The sequence below is a fragment of the Caretta caretta genome, chromosome 20, assembly GCF_965140235.1.
Source record: "Caretta caretta isolate rCarCar2 chromosome 20, rCarCar1.hap1, whole genome shotgun sequence".
NCBI lineage: Eukaryota > Metazoa > Chordata > Testudines > Cheloniidae > Caretta > Caretta caretta.
The window spans coordinates 1856541-1878702 of NC_134225.1; the positions used below are offsets into that span (position 1 = coordinate 1856541).

The window sequence follows — 22162 nt, forward strand, 5'->3', positions numbered from 1 at the left end:
GATGCCCAAGCACAAGGCCCCACGAGACCAGGGCAGGGCTCTGGGCCCTGGTGCGGAAGATCCAGGTGATGGGAGGAAACGAACCTCCCGGGCCCCAGGGCTTAGAGCCAAGTCAGAGCCGGGCTTGGCAGCGAAGCTGGGCCCAGAGCGGGGGCAGGAAGGACATGCTGGCCCCACAGCTCAGGCCCTGGGGCAGGGCTGCAGTGATCTGGCGCCTAGCGGAGGAGTGAGGGTCAGGAGTCTTTCCACCAGCCATTTCCAGGGGGCTGCATTGTTGCCCTCTCTTCCCCCAAGGGAGCCCCACCAGGGCTGCAGAGGCTGCTGGGAAGGCCGGTGCCCTTTGACGAGTGGGTGTTAGGTGCAGGCAGAATCCAGCCCTCGCCAAGCCCCACTGAGTCAGCGCCCGGACTCACGGGATGGGGGCAAAGTCTAACCCGGTGTGGGGAGCCTGGGAGCAAAGTCCTGGTGGCCCAGCCCCCTCCCCGCCCCACAGCCTGCGTCCGGGGGCCCCTGGCTGGGTGTATGTGCAGAGAGGTATGTGAGCCGAGGTGCAGGGCGGCTCTGGGATGGGGCCGGGGGTTGTTGGGGGGGGTGGATTCTGCTCCCTGTTCCTGTTCTCCGGGTGCCCCCGTCCCAGCTCACTCTGGCCCTGGCTCCCTGATGTCCCGAGTGGGGGACATCGAGGCGTCTCCAAGCCCCCGCTGGCCCCAATCCCGGGCGGGATGAGGGCTCCCAGGGCAGGGGGCACCTGGGGTGGAGAGGGACCTTGTTTGGTGACTGTGAATGCCGGGGCACTGAGCACACCTGGATGGGGGGCAGGGCTGGGGGGAGAGGGGCAGCCTGGGCCAGGTGTCCGGCTAGGGAGGGAGGCATGGGAGGAGGGATTTTTGCCCCCGCCCCCTATGCCGCGCAATGATCTCTTCCACCCCCCTCCTTTAGGGTGGCAGGACACCTGCGGTACTCCCAGCAGCCAGCGGGGGGCATCGCAAGGGGATGATGTCCCACCCCCCCCGCCCAGCATCGGAGCCCGTGTGAGCCAACCCCCCACAACGATGGCCAAGCGGCTCCTGGTGACCTACGCCCTGTGGGCGCTGGGGGGCCCCGTCGGGCTGCACCACATCTACCTGGGCCGGGACAGCCACGCCCTGCTGTGGATGCTGACCCTGGGGGGCTTCGGGGTGGGCTGGCTCTGGGAGTTCTGGCAGCTCCCCGGCTGGGTGGCACGCGCCAATGACACCCGGGAGCCGCAGCCCCGCGGCCCGGAGCCCCCGGCCCTCAGCCCCATGCGCTTCTTCGGCCAGGTCCTGGTGGGGATCTACTTCGGACTGGTGGCACTCATCGGCCTCTCCTCCCTGGCCGGCTTCTACCTGCTGGCCCTGCCGCTGGCCGTGGGCCTGGGGGTGCACGTGGTCTCCAGCGTGGGTGACCAGACCTCGGATCTCAGGAGCACTCTGGCGGCGGCCTTCCTCACCTCCCCCATCTTCTACGGCCGCGCCCTGGCCATCCTGCCCGTCAGCCTGACGGCCAGCGTGACCGCCCAGCAGTGCCGGGGCTACAAGGCCTGCCGGGGCACCGGCAAGACGCTGCGCTCCCGGCTGTACCACCTGGGCCTGGCCTACCTGGCCTTCACCGCCCCGCTGGCCTACTGCGCCCTCAGCAACACAGCCGCCACTGCCGGCTATGTCGCCCACGTCACTGGCACCATCTTGGCTCGGCTCAGTTTCTTCCCGTCCCTGGGCAGCTTCCTGGAGCAGCTCCTCCTCCTGCCCTACCGCGCCTGGAGGCTGCTGACGGAGGGTGCGGGCTTCGGGGCCGGCTCCTTCCAGGAGTGGGAGAAGGTCTATGAGTTTGTGCAGAGCTTCCAGAGTGAGCGGCAGCCGCTGGCGTACAAGGTGGGGAGTTGCCGGCTCCTGGGGTGAGCAGTGGGCGTCCGCGGGGACGTCAGGTCACAGCACGAGGGTGCCGACTAGCGTTTACATGGACAAAGGAGAAGTGTAGAGAGGGGGGTGGGGGCTAGTGATTAGAGCAAGGGCCAGAGGGCCAGGACTCTCGGGTTCTATTGCTCTCTCTGTGCTGGGGGTTAATGGTTAGAGCAGCGGGGAAAGCGGGGGTCAGGGCCCTTGGATCCCCAGCTCTGTCTGGGAGGGAAACCAGCGGGACCTGATGGGGCAGCGGCTTCCACTCTGGTTTGCACAGAGCAGGTGCGGGTGGGAGTCATTCAACGCCCAGTTCCACGTGAAGGGAAGCACCTGGCTTCCCGAACCTTCGGGGCCACGTTGAGCACTAGCGCCCCCTAGGGGCTGTGCTGCTCCCAGCGGGCTCACGTGACCGCCTGCTGCAGGGGATCTCCTGCACTGCCCAGCTCTGTGCCTGGCCTGGGAGTCTGAGCCTGCACTGCCCATCCTTTGCCATGGCCCAGTCTCCAGGTGGGCTGCAGTTCCTGGGTCTCCAGTGTCCCCAGTCTGGATCCAGCTCCCCTCCCAATCCCCTAAGGGGAAGACCCCAGAGCTCAGAGACTCGCTGCATCCCCCCCCCCGCTGCCAGTCCAGTGGGGTCATTTCTCCTTGCAACCCCTCAGGTCTTGGGTCTCCGGGACGGCGCCCCCGTGGAGGAGATTCACAAGAGTTACCGGGACCTGGTGAAGCTTTGGCACCCGGATCACAACCAACACCGGGCGGAGGAGGCCGAGAGACGGTTCATCGAGGTGCAGGCAGCCTACGAGAGCCTCGTGCAGCCGAGGAAAGCCAAGCCCACATGATGGGCAGCACCCCTGGTGGGGGAGGCCCAGCTGCTGCGCCCCTCCCACCGCTTTGCGATAGAGCCTTTGAGACTGTGCCTGCTTTCCTCCCACCCCCCAGCACTGCTCCGGGAAGGGCATGAGAACCAGGAAGTGAAACTGACCAGGCTAGCTTTGCCTCACAGACAGGGTGAAATGCAAAACAGGGAGCCAGATGCAAAGGAAAAGGGCCCAGCTGAGCAGCAGTAACTTCAGAGGTTCCTTTCAATCCTGCGGCAGGGACGGACAGGGCACCGGGCTGGCACATTGCACAGGGCAGCAAGAGAAAGGCTTTTGTAGTGTGTGCTTTCCCCCCCCCCCATTCCTGAGCGGGGGTGGGGGGGAAGGCAGGTGGCTCGCTGGATGGCAACTCATTGCCTATGAGAAGGGGACTGGCCATCAGCCCTCCTGGGTGACGTTCCTAGTTCTGCTGCTGAGTCATCGTGTGACGTGGTGCCAGGCATGTCTCCTCCCGGGTCTCAGTGAGTCCAGCTGTAAAAGGGGGCTAGTGCCTGGTCCCCAGGTGGGGTTTGAGGTGACTGGTTTCAAAGTGCTTTGAGATCCAGAGATGGAAGGTGGCTGACATGGGCAGGGGCTCATCAGAAACCAGGGATGGGGGGCAAATTATCAGAAGGGCCTCAGTGAAATGGCCAAAAGTGCTCAGCACCCTGTCGCTCCCCTTGAGAACAAGGGACTGTGGATTGGGCCCAGGGTGTGTAATAAAGCAGGGTTTTTCCTTTGTAATTTTCGAGGGCTGTCGCTTAGTCTCGTGGCTGGAGCACTGGCATGGCAGCCAGGAACATGGGTTCTAGTCCTTGCTCTGCCACTGAACTTCTTGGGCAGGTCACTTGATCCCTGTTTCCCTTCCCACTCTGTGTCTGTCCTGTCTGTTTATACTGCACGCTCTTCAGGGCAGGGACCGATAATGCTGGGTTTGGCTGCCGACAACCCCTCCCTGCTGAGCTTACACCATTCTCAGGGCCAGCCCGATAGCTCGCATGCAGGGGGTGGAGTTGCATCAGCAATGTTTTATAACTGACCAGGCAAACACGCACCTGGTGTTGATTTGCCACCCGCTCCTGTTCCAACAGGCCAGGGTCCATGTGCAGCCGGGGCCAACAAGCGGCTCCCACGCACGACTGGGGCCAAACACTGACAAAGCCACGTGTCGCTGACGACTGCCCTTGGACTGAACTTGGTGGTGGCGTGGGGGCTCTGCACTTCGCTGCCCCAAGAAGGGTGGGAACTGTGTTTTACCCTATCTTTGGACAACACCGGGCTCTGCTCTGGGCCTGCCGGCCGCTTGTCCTACAAATAAACTGCACCAACGAGGCACTTTGGGTTGAATGTGGGAACGGTACATTGATATTTGACGGCGTTGTGATGCCCTGGGTGCCCAGTAGGTGTCGGCATCAGGCTGCAGGTGGAAAGAGGAGAATCAAAAATAAAGGAAATAAAGCCCGAAGCTGGGCTGAGGCCACTCCACAGAATAAGAGGACAGGTCCCGAGCGGAGAGCGCAGGCGAAGTGCGGAGAAGGGAGGAGTGTGGGGCTTGGGGTGGCCTGTGCTGTGATGCGTCGAGGGCAGAGGTTACAAAGGCCAGGCTAGGTCAGAACTGGGAAGGGCTGGTGGGCTCCAGGGGATGGGGCCTTTGGCTGCTGGGTCACTCGTTCCCATCCAGCCCAGGACAGGAAGGGCCTGCTGTTTTACAGATCCAACAGCGTTGAGGAGGGCAGTGGTGGGGCCCTCGGGGTGGAAAACCTGGGCAGAACGTGGTGCCGGGGATGCTACTTGGGACGTGGGACCCTGGCGTTGACAGAACAGAGACTCCGGAGCCAAAGCTGCCCGGCTGGGACCTGGGTGGGGACCAGGCCCCCTGCATGGGACATGGAAAAGGGTGGCCAGCAACCCCAGAGCCAAGGGCCCCCCTTGGGAGTAGGCTCCATGCATGGGACAGGCTGGGACCCTGGAGGTGGGGAAACAGTGACCCCAGGTCCCCCAGAGCCCGGGGGCCCCCTGGACCAATGGCCCCAGAGCCCCAGGACCAGTGACCCCAGAGCCCAGGGCCCCCAGGACCAGTGACCCCAGAGCCCCAGGACCAATGACTCCAGAGCCCCAGGACCAGTGACCCCAGAGCCCAGGGCCCCCCAAGACCAGTGACTCCAGAGCCCCAGGACCAGTGACCCCAGAGCCCAGGGCCCCCCAAGACCAGTGACCCCAGAGCCCCAGGACCAGTGACCCCAGGGGCCCCAGGACCAGTGACCCCAAAGCCCAGGGCCCCCCAGGACCAGTGACCCCAGAGCCCAGGGCCCCCCAAGACCAGTGACTCCAGAGCCCCAGGACCAGTGACCCCAGAGCCCAGGGCCCCCAGGACCAGTGACCCCAGAGCCCCAGGACCAATGACTCCAGAGCCCCAGGACCAGTGACCCCAAAGCCCAGGGGTCCCCTGGGCCAGTGACCCCCCTGAGGCCGGCCCGCTGGCTCCGCACCAGGCTCCAGCCTCGGCACATCAGTGTTGAGGCCAGCTCCCAGCTTCGGCAATTTCCGGCCCAGCTCGGCTCTTTCCGCCAGGTCCGTGGCAGCAGCTTCGGCAATTTCCGGCTCAGCTCGGCTCCCCCCGCCCTGCCCTTGGCGTGAGCCGGCGAGAATAGGGGGTGGAGCCAGGTATCCTCTTGGACGCTGTTGGATTGGCCCTCGACCGCCTCTAGCCACGTCCCTCTCCTGGGCCGTCCTCGCTCCCCGCATTGGCTCGAGCGCTCTGCTCGCCCATTGGCTGCGGCGCGCAGGAGGCTACGCGAGGGAGGCTCGCCTTGTCCTATTGGACGGTGGGACTGGGATCGGCCCCTCGCCGCTCCTTATTGGCCGGCGGGGCTCGGTGTCCCGTGCCGCCATTGGTTGGCCTCGCTGTCCACGCCCCGGGTTTCCGACTCTAACGTTCGCCATTGGCTGGGTGGCTCCGAGCCCTTTTCCCGTTGGTTGGTTGGTTGGGCTCGCTGACTCTCGCCGGGGTCGGTGCGGGGCCCCGCCCCCCTTTCCCCGGTGCCTGGCAGCGGCGGCCTGAGGAGACGGTGAGGGGGGCGGCGGCGTCTGGCTCCCTGCGCGCGGCCAGGGCCCGGCGGGGGCTGAGGGGAGCAGCCGGGCCCGGGGGAGGGCGGGGGAGGCGGAAGGAGGAGTCGGGGAGGGCTAAGGAGTAACGCCTGGGGGGGGGGCTGGGGAGGTGGAAGGGAGCTGGGGGGCCCAGGCGGTGGGCACAGGGGTTTGGGGGGGCAGGGGGCTGATGGAGGAGGGAGCGATGGGAGTGGGGCTGGGGGGGAGCAGTGCGGGGGGTCTGGGAGGGTGAAAGGAGAGGGGATGGTGGGGGGGATGGGAGTGGGGCTGGGGGAGAGCAGTGCGGGGGGTCTGGGAGGGTGAAAGAAGAGGGGATGGTGGGGGGGCTGGGAAGGGGGCTGGGGGGAGCAGTGCGGGGGGGGCTGGGAAGGGGGCTGGGGGGAGCAGTGCGGGGGGGTCTGGGAAGGTGAAAGGAGAGGGGTCAGTGGGGGGGATGGGAGTGGGGCTGGGGGGAGCAGTGCGGGGGGTCTGGGAAGGTGAAAGAAGAGGGGATGGTGGGGGGGCTGGGAAGGGGGCTGGGGGGAGCAGTGCGGGGGGTCTGGGAGGGTGAAAGAAGAGGGGATGGTGGGGGGGCTGGGAAGGGGGCTGGGGGGAGCAGTGCGGGGGGGTCTGGGAAGGTGAAAGGAGAGGGGATGGTGGGGGGGATGGGAGTGGGGCTGGGGGAGAGCAGTGCGGGGGGTCTGGGAGGGTGAAAGAAGAGGGGATGGTGGGGGGGCTGGGAAGGGGGCTGGGGGGAGCAGTGCGGGGGGGGCTGGGAAGGGGGCTGGGGGGAGCAGTGCGGGGGGGTCTGGGAAGGTGAAAGGAGAGGGGTCAGTGGGGGGGATGGGAGTGGGGCCGGGGGAGAGCAGTGCGGGGGGTCTGGGAGGGTGAAAGGAGAGGGGTCAGTGGGGGGGATGGGAGTGGGGCTGGGGGGAGCAGTGCGGGGGGTCTGGGAAGGTGAAAGGAGAGGGGATGGTGGGGGGGCTGGGAAGGGGGCTGGGGGGAGCAGTGCGGGGGGGTCTGGGAAGGTGAAAGGAGAGGGGATGGTGGGGGGGATGGGAGTGGGGCTGGGGGAGAGCATTGCGGGGGGTCTGGGAGGGTGAAAGGAGAGGGGATGGTGGGGGGGCTGGGAAGGGGGCTGGGGGGAGCAGTGCGGGGGGGGGCTGGGAAGGTGAAAGGAGAGGGGATGGGAGTGGGGCTGGGGGAGAGCATTGCGGGGGGGCTGGGAGAGTGAAAGGAGAGGGGATGGGAGTGGGGCTGGGGGAGAGCAGTGCGGGGGGTCTGGGAGGGTGAAAGGAGAAGGGATGGGAGTGGGGCTGGGGGAGAGCAGTGCGGGGGGTCTGGGAGGGTGAAAGGAGAGGGGTCAGTGGGGGGGATGGGAGTGGGGCTGGGGGAGAGCATTGCGGGGGGTCTGGGAGGGTGAAAGGAGAGGGGATGGTGGGGGGGCTGGGAAGGGGACTGGGGGGAGCAGTGCGGGGGGGTCTGGGAAGGTGAAAGGAGAGGGGATGGGAGTGGGGCTGGGGGAGAGCAGTGCGGGGGGGCTGGGAGGGTGAAAGGAGAGGGGGCGATGGGAGTGGGGCTGGGGGAGAGCAGGTGGAGCGGGGGACAGTCTGGGGGCGGGTGTGGGAGTCTGGTGATAGAACAGTGAGAAGAGGTGGGGGACATGGAGGACAGCAGAGCGAGGAGTTGGGGAGAACGGCTGAACCGGGTTATGAGGGAAATGTACAATGGCAGGTGGGCAAACATCAAAGGGGAGACTAAGGTCACGGGTGTTAACTGTTCAAGTGGGAAAGGACTGCTGAGGGCATTAATAGGTGTGATTTATACTGTACACTGTGCACATCCACAGCCAAGTGTCCTGCTGCTCTCACCATCTTCCCTTTACCCCCTGCGTCTGTATGTTACACCCACTTGTTACATCCTAGCCTTTAAGCTCTTTGGGGGTAGGGACGGTGTCTTGTGTTTATATGACAACCACTTCAATGGGGGTTTGATCCCCGTTGGGGTCTGCAGGCGTTACTATTGTACAAATAACAAATGATGACTGGGAATGAGACAGCAGGAATATGTCTGATGAAAGGCAGGTAACACTGCGAGGAGAAAAATGGGCCGGATGGTGCTTGGAAACAGCAGGTTTTTGGCATGGTTTCCCTGACTATTCAAACCATTTAACATGTAACATTTAATAAAGAATCTGTTGAGCAGCTGTGTGTGTGTGTGGGGAAATATTTTACAGGCTGGTTCAGTAACTTTTAGCACTGGCTGTAAAACATTTCAGTTTTGGTTGAAAACTTCAACAAAATCAAAATGTTTTTGTTTTTTTCTAAATTTACAGCTTAAAAAATGAAGTTTCCAGTTTTCTGATGAAAAGTAATTGTCGGAAAACAGAAAACTCTTTTTTTCCAATAAAAAATGTTTTTTCAAGGAAATCATACTTTCCATTAACATTTTTGTTTAGTCAAAAACTCAATTTTGATTGAAAACATATGACACAGTCCACATAGAAGTAATACACATCGGTCAGCTAATTTGCCCTGCATCACAAATGTACAGCAGTAGTGGTGGTTGTTGGTGCCACTGTAGTTAAGGGTTTGCCAGCATATATCTCTGTTTTGAGGGAGAGTTGACTTGCATGGTGAACTGTAGATTACTTTTCAAGTGGCTTTCAATTCTTTTATGATTTTGCTGAACAACTGCAGTATAGTCCCTAAGCGAAAGCGGCTGATTAGATTCAAGACAAAGGAAGAGGTGACCTGCAAAGAGTGGGGATAGAGACTTGTGTTTTATAAATTTGTTATTAATACAAAGAAGGTGTGAGGTTTTAAAAAATCTGCTTGTTCCAGCACCCCTGGGCATATTCTGCTCCTTCTTCTGACAGAAGATACCAAAGCCAACCTGCTATTATCAAAACATTGAGCACATTCAGTTTAGTCTGTGATGGTGTTATACCAATAAAATAAAAACCAGCAGGATCTTATTAAAGGGGAAAAGGCAAAATGCCACATTTATTGTGAATACAGAAAGAATCATAGTAAGCAGTTAGTTATAGCTATAACATTCCATTCAATCTCATATTTATTCTCACACACACACGTTCTGCAAGGTTGTTATAGTTACCAGCCTTAGAGTTGCTCATGCCAAGCCACTGGCCAGGTGGCCTGGACATGAGGAGGGAGCAGGGTCTTGTCAGATGCTCATCTGATGCTCCTGGAAGTTGGTTTGCAGAATCAGACCCCAAAGTTCTCACTTTCTAGAGTCCATTTTTATAGGAATTTCTTCCTATGCCAGTCTATGGAATTGCTTCATCATGCTGGTGCTGAATCAATCAGCGGATGGCACATTCCTGACGGCTCCGTGCTGCCAGATGTGATCTTGTCCTTTGGGTCTCCCATCCTTGAGGCTGTTGGGTGGATTCCAGTCTGCCCTCCTGGGGTCCTCTGGTTATTTCCACTTGACGCCTTCTTCAGCTGATGGACACTGGATTCTTAGGCTGGTACCTCCCTGATCATTCAGTTATTATCCACACCAAGCGTCCATCCACATACATCCTCTATCTCTATTTTAATTACAATTGTTAACAAAGCGAGATGAATACAACAAAAGGGCGGGGAGTCTCTGGGTGCCATTTCTGTTGTTACAAAGAACTACTTTGAGAACCGACTCTGTCTTAGAATGTAATACTAAAATTAGCAGCTTGCAAGTTTCACACATAGTGGGAGAGAAACAGTACCAAAAACCAAGAGACCTCTTAATTAGTAATACCCTGGAATTTAAACTATGGGGACTCAAACTCATTTGTGATTTTAATACAGAACTTCTTTAATATGATCCAGCAATGGGGGCCATCTGGGCTCACTAGCCTGTGAACCAGGTTTAAATCTCTTCTGGAGCAGAAAAGCTAAGTCTTCGAAGAGAAGTGATGGAGGCCTGTGTCAAGCTTTAATGATGCTGGCAGTTGGAATTCTATGGCTTTTTTGGCTTTTGCTTAAAGAGGAAGTGTCAGAGATCCAGTGCAGGCCAACAGATAAAGTGATGCTCTCAGCTGGGAGGCAGGCTTTTTTGTGGGGACACAGCAAAAAAGAAAACTTTAAGGTTTTTTTGTAAGTATTCTTAATTATTCTTGGTATTCCTACCCCTAGCAGGTATATGAAACCTGTTACTGCTCTAAGTAGTCTTTGTGGTAAGACAAAATACGATACTTTGGATTCCTAGGTTAATTTGGGGGCACTTTTAGTACATGGTACTTAACTGACCTTTAATCCAGTGTCCATGTGTATGTGTTACAAAGGCAGGGTGCATAATATTTTGGATAAACATCTTTGTGTTTTGAGTCCTCTGCTGATTGTAGCCACCCTGGTATCTTGGAAATAGTTTCTTTTTGTGAATGATTATAAATTACAAATTCAAAGATTTATTCTAGTGAAATGGTATTGTGTGTAGAATCACAAAGACTTCCATGTGCTTGATCAACAAGATTAAAATAGCTTGGTAAGGGACTACTTTACTCAAGAGCCAATTAGCCAGATGCTACTGTATAGCACGAATTATGTTGTTTAAGCTCAAGAGGGGGGAAAAAAAACAAACAAACCACTACTTGCTTGAAATCCTAGCATGAAAATGGTAAAAATCCTTCTAAGTAGCAGACTTGTTCTTTAGGCTTTAGGATAGCAGAAGCAACTTTTGTAGCTTATTTAATAGATAACCCACGCAAAGCTTTCACCAGATAGTTTAAATATTGACTAATTATCAATCCTAGTATCATGGTATTCTTGAAAGAGACTATGGATGAGTATATTTTTTTAAGTTTGTACTTCCTACAATAAAGGCATAAAGAAGCTTGAAAATATATCCCTGCTCATCTTGTTGTTCCATTTGGAAAACATTGTGGTTTTTTTAATTCTAAATTTCAAGCTACTTTAGAAACACTAATTTCTTTCTTTTTCGCATCCTATTTTATGTAATCAGCTAAGTGACTGCACAGCTTTGGGAATAGCTTCATTGCTGCAGAGCCAGAAAAAGAAGCAAAAAGTATTGTGTGTTTTTTTCCTTTGTAGGTCCTACATAATCTGTGGATTTAAATTGAATAATGGAGTAATTTAAAATCCAACAAATCAGATCTTAATTTATTTTTTAAGTTGTTTCTTACTGGCTTTAAAGGTTAATATTTGTTTTTATACAGATTTTATTGACGTATACTATACCTAATGTCTTAGATGTTGGGATATCTTTTCTGACTAAATACACTATCCTTTGCAATTTTTTTTAACTTCTACTACCTTTGGTTATTTTACCAGTCTTGGAATTTAAAGAGATGCTTCCACTTTGTTTTTAAAAACAAAAGTGATTTATCTAAGCCTTTCATCTAACTACCATGGTGCAATTTCCCTGCTGGTCAGTTATTTACAAGGCATCTGGTTGTGAATGTTGCACAACTTTTTGAAACTGAATATTAACACAAGCGGAAGTGGCTTCTGATCATCCAAGTTATGTTTCCACCGTGGCAGTTTCATTTGATAATGTACTATTGATTCCATCCTCGAGAATATAATGGCCAGCCATTTAATGCTTATCGGATTTATCAATGTCTATATTCCTTTGAACCGTTACTAGAGTATCATTATATGATATTGTCAGGCTTGGTAAAGAATAACTTATAATTGCTGGTAAATGCCTTTGTTTTTTCCAAGACTTAATTACTGCAATTATTTTTATTTTCTCTTTGAAATGAAGACATAACTTACCTCACAGTTGGAGAGGATTACCTTTTGCAAAGCCCCCACGCCCCGACCCTGCTCCCTGGCAGGAGCTCCAGGCGGGTGGGACCAGGCAAGTCCCTGCACCCCAACCCCACTTCCCAGCAGGAGCGCCGGGTGGGCAGAGTGGGGCAAGTCCCAGTACCCCGACCCAGCTCTCCTGCAGGAGCTTTGGGGGCGGGGGGGCATGGAGGGGACTGCAGGCAGAAGGTGTGGTGGGGGGCTCCCATTTGCTTTTGCCCAGGTCCCCATAACCCCCTGATTTGCCTCTGTTCTGGTGTTCTAGATAAAATGTTGCTTCTGTATTTAAAATTGCCTGTGTACTTTCACACACTACTCTGAATCACAGAAGCTGTTTTGTTTTCTAAAAAATAAATGTTGCATAAGACCTTACATTATAGTTATGTTCCTGAAAGATCCTACAAAAATAGACTTCTGAATACTAGTTCTGTGATCACAAGTGTGTACATATATCACGTTCCTTCTCCTGAGCAGGCATTATCTTGAAATCCACAGCAATTCAGTTCCTGCATTTCCAGCAGCAGGATCCTTGTATCATTTACAGTGTACTGCCTGTTCACAGCCAGGGAGCAGACAGGAGGGTGGGGAAATGAAACTTACACGTACTCGTATGATCCAGAGCACATCTGTTTTGAACATTGAGAGTGTTTCTACAAGCAATAATTTTCCTAAGTAAGAAAAAGTTGAGCTGGTTCCCTTGTTCTATCTAAATATTGAAGATTTAGTCCTTCACTACATTTCCTGGCTTTTGTGGGGATCTCATTTTATTTTCTGAATTTCATTTGACACACACCAAGTTTAATGGGTCGGGTGTGGCTTCAGGCAACAAAACCTAACCAATTGCGTTATTTAATTCCAAGAGCTGAAGGCAGCGAGACAGGAGCTTGTATTCCTTCCTTCCTTTCTTCCTTCCAAGAGCTTTGCTGACAGGTAAAAGGGCTCTCTTATGCATGCAGCTTTCAAAATACCCTGAGCCTTTATTGTATTCTAGCAGCTTCCTCTGTATCTCGGAGCTTATGTCTCGTGTTGTAAAAAGTACATTTGGGTTCTGTGACTAGAAGTAAAAAGGGTTTTGAACACTTGTATAGTCTAGCTTGTAAAGTTTTAGTTATAGCAAATACTTCATTTATAAATTGAATATCTTTGTATAAGCACCTGTGTTGTAGGAATAACGTTCAGTTGGCCAGTGTTACTCGTTTCTTGTATTATGTTAGTGTTGCTCTGTTCTCTAGATGTGTAAACCATATCCCAGGAATGTCTTTAGCATACATGCCTAAGCAGGGGTTTACTGACAGCTCCTCACTGAGTTTTTACATTTCCTTCTGAATGTGGCTGTAAGGTTTTAGTGGGGCCAGCTGGCTCAGCAGAGTTGTGCCCATTTACGGTAGCAGAGAATTCCTTATTATTCTCTTTTTTTTGTACTTTGTTCTTTGTTTCGCCTGTCACACCTGGCTGTGGTGACTCTGTCAAGGCTCTTGGACTAATTAATGGGAGCAAGTACAATAACGTAGGTGACCTCTTCAGTTCTTCAATTTAAAAACAATGCAATGCAGAGAGAGAACTATTCCTGCTTTAGTCAGTTGCTGTCCTGTTCTTTGCTGAAATAAACCAACAGAATCTATGGGTGTGGTGAGAGAAAAACCAAAGCAATGTTGTGCCTTGCTCAAATTGAATGTGCTAACACTACTTTATCTCCATGCTAGTATCCGTTTAGACAGCTGTTTTTATAATGGGTTATAAATTGGCCCTAATGCTTTTGTGCTTCAATAAAATTGTCTTGTAAAGGCTACACTAACTCTGAATTCCAGTACTGCAAGATTGCTGAAACGCAAGGCAAAGTCTTTAGAGACCTTGCTGCTTTGGGTTTAGCTTTATTTATTTTTTAACTGGTAGTTTTACAGTGCCCTCTAAGCAACATAAATTTTATTTTTAAAAAGCATTGCCCAGAAGAGCCCAGTACCCTATGAGAGTTCCTGTAATACAGCGGGAGTTTTCTAACTTAATTCCTTTCTTGGTTTTTTGGTTTGTTTTTTTTTACTTTCAGAATCTGTGAAAAGGACAATGTGAGCTGCTACCTTCGGGCATCCTGATAAGTTGGTGTTGAGAGGAAGGAGCCTAGAGTGCTTTGCTGTTCAGTCAGCAGGTTTCTCTAGCTCCCATTTGCCATCCCCGCCAGATATTTGCCATTCCCGTTTGATACGAGACAACGTGTGACTTGCAGCTGTCAGCCACATCATTCAAGGGAGAGAACTATTTTCCCCCCTCATATAATTAATTGATCATAAAAACAAATACGCAGGGATGTCTAAGAAACAAAATCAGAAAGGTAAGATTACATGTGAATGAGGTGTGCTTGGCTGGATCATGCATCAGTTAATATGGTTATTGGTTCTGAAGTGATCAGTTTGGAAAAACTTTGACAGCTTTGGAGGATAATTGCTCTTCCCCTCCCCTTCCAAATTTGATAACATAACTTGTCAGCTTGTCCCCACTATTTCAGTGTACTCCATATAGTTAATGCTTTTGTCTTGCTTCCATTAACACTTCAGTTGTTCATCCAGATAGCATCTGATTCCAGGCCATTCCAGTGCAGCATGAACGTTGCACTGTATTTGCAATCAGCCTGTATGGAAATAAGATCAGAGAATTGGATTGATAGTTGTGATCTTCTAGAAGCAAAATAATCTCTTGTGGGGACACTGTTTCGCTGTTGCATGTGTGAGTTTGAATAGAGGTCCATATCACGCAATGGACTTGATGAAGTTATGGGCATTCTGTGGTCCATTAGCATTTTGTATGATCATTCTTTCACTCCAGAAGTGATGACCAAGTTTGCTTCCTTTCAGAAGTGGTGTGGTGGTGTCTTTGTCACGCGCTCTGTGTGCAGTTAAAATACTCATGAAGAATGACTATACATGCATAGTAACATCTCAGAGTTAAAGGGATACTGTCAAGTTGGAATCTAGTCCTTTTAAAAAATATATATTAAAATTCATCTCAGGTACTACACCTGCCTCCAAGTAGTCCTGACAGTTTTTGTCTTTAAAATTGCTGCCCTATTTTTTTGAAATGTTTCTCTTTTCTTGCTCTGTGAAAGACAACAGGGAAATGGTGGGACTGACTAGCTACAGCATGCTGTCAAATGCACAAAGTAAACAAGCTGAAATCCTAGAGGAACATAACTTTGTCTCTAATCTGTTTCAGTCGTAACAATCTTAGGCCCTGATCATCGTTCCCCTCTATTCGACATTGGTGAGGCCTCATCTGGAGTACTGTGTCCAGTTTTGGGCCCCACACTTCAAGAAGGATGTGGATAAATTGGAGAGAGTCCAGCGAAGGGCAACAAAAATGATTAGGGGTCTGGAACACATGAGTTATGAGGAGAGGCTGAGGGAGCTGGGATTGTTTAGCCTGCAGAAGAGAAGAATGAGGGGGGATTTGATAGCTGCTTTCAACTACCTGAAAGGGGGTTCCAAAGAAGATGGCTCTAGACTGTTCTCAATGGTAGCAGATGACCGAACGAGGAGTAATGGTCTCAAGTTGCAGTGGGGGAGGTTTAGATTGGATATTAGGAAAAACTTTTTCACTAAGAGGGTGGTGAAACACTGGAATGCGTTACCTAGGGAGGTGGTAGAATCTCCTTCCTTAGAGGTTTTTAAGGTCAGGCTTGACAAAGCCCTGGCTGGGATGATTTAACTGGGAATTGGTCCTGCTTCGAGCAGGGGGTTGGACTAGATGACCTTCTGGGGTCCCTTCCAACCCTGATATTCTATGATCCTGCAGTGGGATGGACACAGGCAAACCTCTGTGTCTGCATAAAGGAAATGGAGTTCCGTGCAATTGCAGGGTCCATTGCACACAGAACATTGCAGAAACAGGGTCTTAGGGTTACAAGTGAAGATGTTTGGACAGAGGTCTGATTTTTATTTTTATTTTTTAAGTTGAATGACCCTTCTAATATTTCTGCTGTTTTTTCCAGCTTCTTGCATAAGTGTTTAGACCAAATTCTAGACAAAAGTTTTTGTCCATGTTGGAGCTAACAAAAGCTTCTGGGTTGATGACAGGATGAACTGATGTCCTCTCTCCAAAGAAGGGGCAGTGACTGTGCAGTTTCCTCATACTGCCGTTGTAAGACACTCTTCCCCTTGCCCTAGGGATCACTTCTGGGAGTGGGAAAGTAGGTTGGTCTCCATGCCAAAATTCAGAGACTAGGCTAGATGGCCTAAGTTTGTGTGGGTTTTTCGTGAGCCTACTATTTATAATTCTACCCGGATTCGGTCATCAGCTGGAATTTTAAACAAGGGCACCACTTGTGATTGTGGATTGAGGCTGTGGGCACCTACCCACTCGGAACCAGTTTGAAACCGCCTAGTTGTTTTATAGACATTGAACAGATGCCAGATGATGTGTGAGGCCACCTTTTGGTCACCAATTCCCTGAACTGGATTCAAACCAGAGACCATTTAAATATGAAGTCTTTGACGTGGGATCCAAAAGTACACTAAACATATGGACATTTCATCACTGTAGAGTAACCAACTGTACTTAAAAGACTTGCTCCCTGGCTGTGGCCCTCAAAGGTTATGGTTTGGTCTTTGAGATTCTGGCTTAATACCAAGCTTGATCCTACATCAGAGTTTCCCATCCTGGCTGGATGCTCCTTGTTGCCAGCTGTTAGAGTGCAATGACAGATGTGGTCCACCCTATGAAAAAGTTTGACAACTTCTGACTTAGGCTTAAATGTTAGTTCTAGAGTATATGATTTCTCCAGGGTGTTTTAAATGCTAATACCACCTTAATTATGGTCACATTAGTAGGCTCTGCTGTAATGTCTGGAAATAGATACCATAACGGAATAGTTTATACTAGTGAGTGACATCTCATTTGCAATGATTAGCACACTTGCCATCCTGCGATGGTATAGGTTTTTATTCCTGTAACCGGATTTGTTTGTATCCCGGAGAACAAAGGTCAGTGGAGAAATAGATGACTAACAGGCGCATAGTAAAGTCAGTGCTAATTTATGAAGATGTTAAAATCAGTTGGTGATAAGCTGGTGTGTTTTTGTGTTTTATATTTTAATGGATTTTTATACCATTCCCACAATTTATGGACGAGTGAACTCCTGCTCGTCTTCATTTGAGTGTATTATTGCAAAATAATAGTGCCAAAGAATTTTTACTTAGGGAAATGAAGCTTTTATTCGGTCTCTGAACCTACCTGGTTTTCCGATTAATTTACTGTTTTGCCTGAGCTGCCAATCTTAAACAAACAAAAAATTGGCAAAATTGGGTACCTGATTTATCCCTGACAAAGAAAATAAATATTAGCTTTATCATGGTGGTTGAAACCAATATTTGTTTTAATTAAAGCTCTGCTCCTACAAATGCTTATGCAAGTACTTAATTTTGATCTTCTTGGGACTACTGTTCCCTATTAAATCTTTCTTTGAGAAAATCTCTTTTGTGTACGTTATGAGGTTTGTTTGCTCTTTGTATCTCAAATGAATATTTATGAACAGAATCATACTGTGACCCCCACCACCATCCTGCTTCCTTACCGAGTCCAGATAAAAGTCTTTCTGGTGTGTTGGGCAACCTTCCTTGGGCACAACAGTCACATAATACTTAATCTAGCATCCAGCTGTGCCTAGATTAGCTATGAACCGAATGAAGTAGCTTTACAGTCTACACAAGCACTTTTTGGCCTGTCAGTTGTATCTGCCGCGCCGAACGACACTAAAATAGGGTTTTGTTGCCTACGTTTGTCACGGCTTTTGCACAACCTGTAGCACCCTATAATAGCCACAAAATGTACACGAGTGCATTTCGTTCACAGACCACGGAAATATGCAAATAGCCATCTGGTTTCGTTTCACCCCCAGCTGTCCACACTTGATATTCTCACATCCTGTGTCCCAAAGTGTACCAGTTACCTCTAGCAAACTGATATTGCCTTGGGCGCTGCTGGAGCTATTTGGCCTGGAGAGGTATTCAGTATGTACATATAGGGTCGTTTAGAATAACAGGTATGTTGTTAGGTCCATTTCTTCTTTTGAATTAGCCATCATCTTTTTTGCTTACACACTTTGACTCCTCATTGTAACTATTTAAGTAGCTTTGTTCCAGATAATAACTATTCCTGGTGGAAATAAACTTCCTCCTTTCTTCCTTTTCTCTCTAGTCCTTGCTTTCCTTGTTCTTGTGTCTATCTTATGCCTGTCCTCTTTATTGTAGAAGATACACTGCTGGGGTAATTGTTAATTATTGAGACTTTTGGTGGATGGATTGGTAGACCGTTTTATAGTTAAGGCTGTAATAAGATTGCGATTATAAGCTTTGTAGATACTCTTCAGACTTTCTTTAAAAGAAATCCTTGTGATTTGAATCTTAGTAAATTTTCTGAACAGGCGAAGGAAATTGGTCAAGGAATTTTGGGTTTACAGCTAATCTTTCTCAAACCTTTTGCAAACTGTATTGTTTTGGAGAGAAGGTAGTTATAACTCAAATTGCTTGAACAATAGAACTTCAAAATATTGTTACATAAACGTTGAAGAACTTTGGGTAACACTTTCAAAAATGCCTAATGCCCATCTTTAAAAGTGACTTAGGCACTGAAGAGCCAAAGTGCCAATAACTTTCAGTGCGATTTAGACCAAGTGCCTTAGTCACTTTTGAACATCAGATGTAGGCTCCTTAAGGCACTTACGCCCTTTTGACAAATTTACCTCTTATCTCTGAAACATCCTGTCAGTTTTCTAAGTATTTGTTTTGACCTGACTTGTCTGCTGCTGTAGAATCGTTTTATCAATAAACATTTTAATGTGAGTGGATTTCACAATGAAAGCTTTTTACCTGAAGAAAGGAGTTCTTGTTCTCCAATGATTTTCCTGGGAACTTTTACATTGAAATGGTCTTCTGCTGGAAGGATCTGGTCCTTAAGTCAGGATTTATCTATAGAAGGACTCTGAGAGAGGTTAGTATTCTTGGGGAACATTACTGCATAGGATAATCTTGGATAACTTTAAAATGCTGTATTGAAATGATAGACGTTCAGGGGCTGAAATACTGAGTCATGAATGATTTGACTACTAAATTTCACTGGTAGCAACAACACCGTACTATTAAACTGATGAACAGACTTGAAGAGAAAAATGCATCTGGAGATAGCAGAGGGGAATTATCCTAGCGAGATAGGGAGCGTGCCTGAGAAATGTATAAGGGAGAATTGGAAAGGGGCAAGGAAAGCAGTTATCTGTGAGAAACTTTAATTGTGGGGGCCTGCAGGTCCCTTACTGAATGTGGGAAGCCTGCTTCATTTGCCTATATGAGGAGCCCCCACTGGGTTTGTAGCAGGAGGTCATGTGGAGAGCCTACAGAGGAGTATTGGGGACACACCACGTACCTGGAACATACATGTGGACAGCAAGCAGGGATACAGGGTCAGAGTCAATAGAGATGTTTGAACCTGGACTGAAATTTTCAATTAGATCTTTAATTGTTTTGTTTTGTAGCCCTAACTTAGTCAACCCAGATTTTAACTGCTTTGTTTAAAAAACAAAATACCTGGCTAGTGAGGGAATATTTTTATTCTTGGATATTTTGATGTATCTTTTCCCTCAAAAAAGCCACCTCTGCTTTATAACAAAGCCTCAGTGAGAACTATTGAAAGATTTGTAAGAGGGGCTGTAACTATTTTTAATAACGCAGCAGTTTTGAAACCACATCATGGGTCCATCTGTTTCTCCTAATTGAAGCATCAGAGAGTAGAATTTTCCTCTGAACTACTCAGAAGGGTATTTTTAAAATCTTTTGAAAGTTTGCATGCAAAGTATTGGTGCATATTCACTTTGTATCTTTTGCATAATGCTGTATTGACTGTAATTTCTTACTGAAAGATCAGTACTGCCAAGAAACCACTGCACTGGAATGCAGTCCTAGAATCTCCATTTGAAATGTAGCTTCTTGAGTCCAGCTGTAGGACTGTATCTCGGTTACACCGCGTGCTTCATTTAAACTTGTGACTAACTTATTCCCTGTGGAGCTGCTTGGTGAATCAAAGGGGAGGCTCTCAGGGGCGCTAACTGGCAGAGTGAATACTCTGGGTAGTTCGGTGGCGCTGCTGATTCATCGCTGCCCGCAATAATAGCAAAAAGAAAAGGAGTACTTGTGGCACCTTAGAGACGAACCTGATCAACATCCTCTACAGCAAACAGGGAAAGATTAAGAATGAGCTCTCAAAAATGGATACTCTCATAAAAAACCAACCTTCCACACAAACTTCCTCGTGGCTGGATTTTACTAAAACTAGACAAGCCATTTACAACGCACACTTTGCTTCTCTACAAAAGAAAAAGGACACTAAACTTTCTTGGTTAGTCTCTAAGGTGCCACAAGTACTCCTTTTCTTTTTGCGAATACAGACTAACACGGCTGTTACTCTGAAACCCGCAATAATAGCGTCACTACTTGTGTTGCCGAGCTCTTTCCTTCACCTTCGTTTCCCAGCTGGCCCCCACTAATGCACGGCGCTCTGCTCTTTCCTGTGGGACGCCGCTGCTCGGCATGCGAGCCAAGGGCGGATGTGTCAGAAAAGCTGCCGCTCTCTGGGCAGAGTTCAAAGTTTTTGCAGGAAATGGATAATCAGATTATGGGGGACTCCTATTAATTTTGTTTTGGTGACCTTCATTAGCAATATTTTTCAATTTATAAATCAAGACCACCTTTTAAACTGTCCATCCTGCGAATTTGAACGTGTGATCCGAATAATTCAGCAGAGTTCTTTCTGCCTCTGACATAGGCAGTAGATTCTGCAGCTCAGAACTTTGCTGGTAGCTTTGTTGATAATGCACAAGGGATAAAAGTTTCCAACGTGCTCCTCTGTCATTGACAGGAGTAAAAACTTGGCTTGTAAGTAAAGTCAACAGATTTGACATGAAGAGATGCTGCACAGAGAGGAAAGGTGGAGTAAGAAGTTGCTGGATTTTTTTTATACCATTACACTTTGTGTATTGGAGTATTAACAGCCTTGTCTTTAGAAAAGTAGCTGGAAACGTGCAGTTGTAATTTAATTTGCTGTCATGTTCCAGATGCAGATGGGAACTACATGGAGTGAAGTGAAAATTCTGCTGGTTAAATTATGGTTTATTTCTTAGGTTTCAGCCAGCTGAAGGCAGCAAGGTTTTCCTTCTTCTCTTGGTGCATTACTTGCTAATTCAAAACGATGTGCAGGGCTTGGGTTAAAATTGTCAGCTGTGATTACTGTCACTTGTAAGTTGTGGAGAGCCAGTGACTGCTAAATTGAATCAGTTGGTAATAACTGGATGAGTAGTTAGAGATGCTTTGGAATGGTTTCCACCTGTCTCCTGGAAAGGAAGTGCTGTGCTGTTAAGGGCACTGTCTTCATACCATCAACTTTCCCTATGTCTTATTGGAGTTTTACCTTGAGACTAAACTGTCAGGTTTGAAATGTCTGGCTTTAGAGTCAAAATGCCATCTTCGCATATTTGGGTAGGCCTCGGCTGTCTGCAATGGCTAACATTGTAGGCTCTCTGGCAGCACTAATTAGCGTACAGAGATTCTTTACCCTGTTTCTTTGTAGCTAGATTATTGGGGAGAACATGACACCTTTTAAAATATTAATGTTTTTTTAGTGCTGTTCTCTTCCAACCCCTCAACCTCCAAATGAATGTGTGTCTGTACACTGGAAATGCAGCTTGCTGGCCAATTAAAAGCTCAGTGTATTCCTCAAGAAGAGGATTCCATTCCCATCTCACAGGTATCAAACTCGAGGATCCTGTAGCTGGCAGGTGTAATCTGCTCACCTGTGTAGGAATTCTTTGAATCACAACATGCAGAGTTTCATGGTGGTAGACAATATAAGACTGTCAATCAGAGTTTTTAATTAAAATTTGATGAGCTGACAACCTTCAAATACAGTGTTTCCTATTTCTTACTTTATAGAGGCCATATCCTACTTGGAGATGTATTTAAAATGTTGTTTGAGGAAAGTAAGTGATATTTTTGTCTAGACAGACTCCTTGTGTGTAGCTGCCACTTTTCCCCCCTGGCTGACAATACAGTGAGATCACAACAGGGCCCTTGTGCTGTTAAAAATAACTTCCAGAGAAACAGATTGAGGCCTCACGCCTGGATTTCTTTATCTGAGCAGGCTGTATGTAAGTGATTTGGGGTGGGAGGAGGCGTTTAAGATACAAGTTTATTAACCAACCTGTCTTTTAAAATCCTATCTTAGTGTTTTCATTTGTGTGAGAATAGATGCGTGCATGAAAAAGATGTTCTTGCCCAGGGACCACGAAGAAAGGTACAAGTTACCATTTCAGAGCAAAAACCATGCAGGAGACTTTAACTTGTCTTCTCCACAACCTGAAATGCTGTGGTTAAGCTACACTTTGTAAATCTGATGTATATTCAGTCTTGGTAAAGTGTGAATTTTTATAATGTTGCTCTATACTTTTATTCTGGTGCTGTATGATCGGTGATGGAGGGGAAACAGTGCCCTCTCT

At 49.2% G+C, this 22162-nt stretch overlaps 2 protein-coding genes across 5 annotated transcripts in view; both read left to right on the plus strand.

The window, feature by feature from the left end:
- Positions 1–339: 339 nt before the first annotated feature.
- Positions 340–4111, plus strand: DNAJC22 (DnaJ heat shock protein family (Hsp40) member C22). Of its 3 annotated transcripts, none has more exons than XR_012665618.1 (4): positions 340–534; positions 940–1915; positions 2579–2704; positions 3868–3951. XR_012665618.1 is itself a non-coding variant. In XM_075121653.1 (4 exons), the coding sequence occupies exons 1-4, from the start codon at positions 417–419 to the stop codon at positions 3949–3951; spliced, it is 1281 nt and encodes a 426-aa protein (XP_074977754.1). In that variant the 5' UTR covers positions 349–416; the 3' UTR covers positions 3952–4111. The 3 variants fall into 3 exon arrangements, 2 of the variants coding, with proteins under 2 accessions (XP_074977754.1, XP_048687544.2); XM_075121653.1 differs by having other exon boundaries at positions 349–534; positions 940–1892; positions 3868–4111; XM_048831587.2 differs by having other exon boundaries at positions 358–534; positions 940–1892; positions 2579–4111.
- A 1641-nt stretch (positions 4112–5752) lies between these two features.
- Positions 5753–22162, plus strand: part of SPATS2 (spermatogenesis associated serine rich 2) — a 43437-nt gene continuing 27027 nt past the window's right edge. Inside the window, exons 1-2 of one of the 2 annotated variants that reach the window (XM_048831548.2) lie at positions 5753–5844; positions 13682–13963. In XM_048831548.2, coding sequence (XP_048687505.1) covers positions 13939–13963 — 25 coding nt within the window. In that variant the 5' untranslated portion in view covers positions 5753–5844; positions 13682–13938. The remainder of the gene's footprint in view (positions 5845–13681; positions 13964–22162) is intronic. The other variant, XM_048831549.2, reaches the window with a different exon arrangement.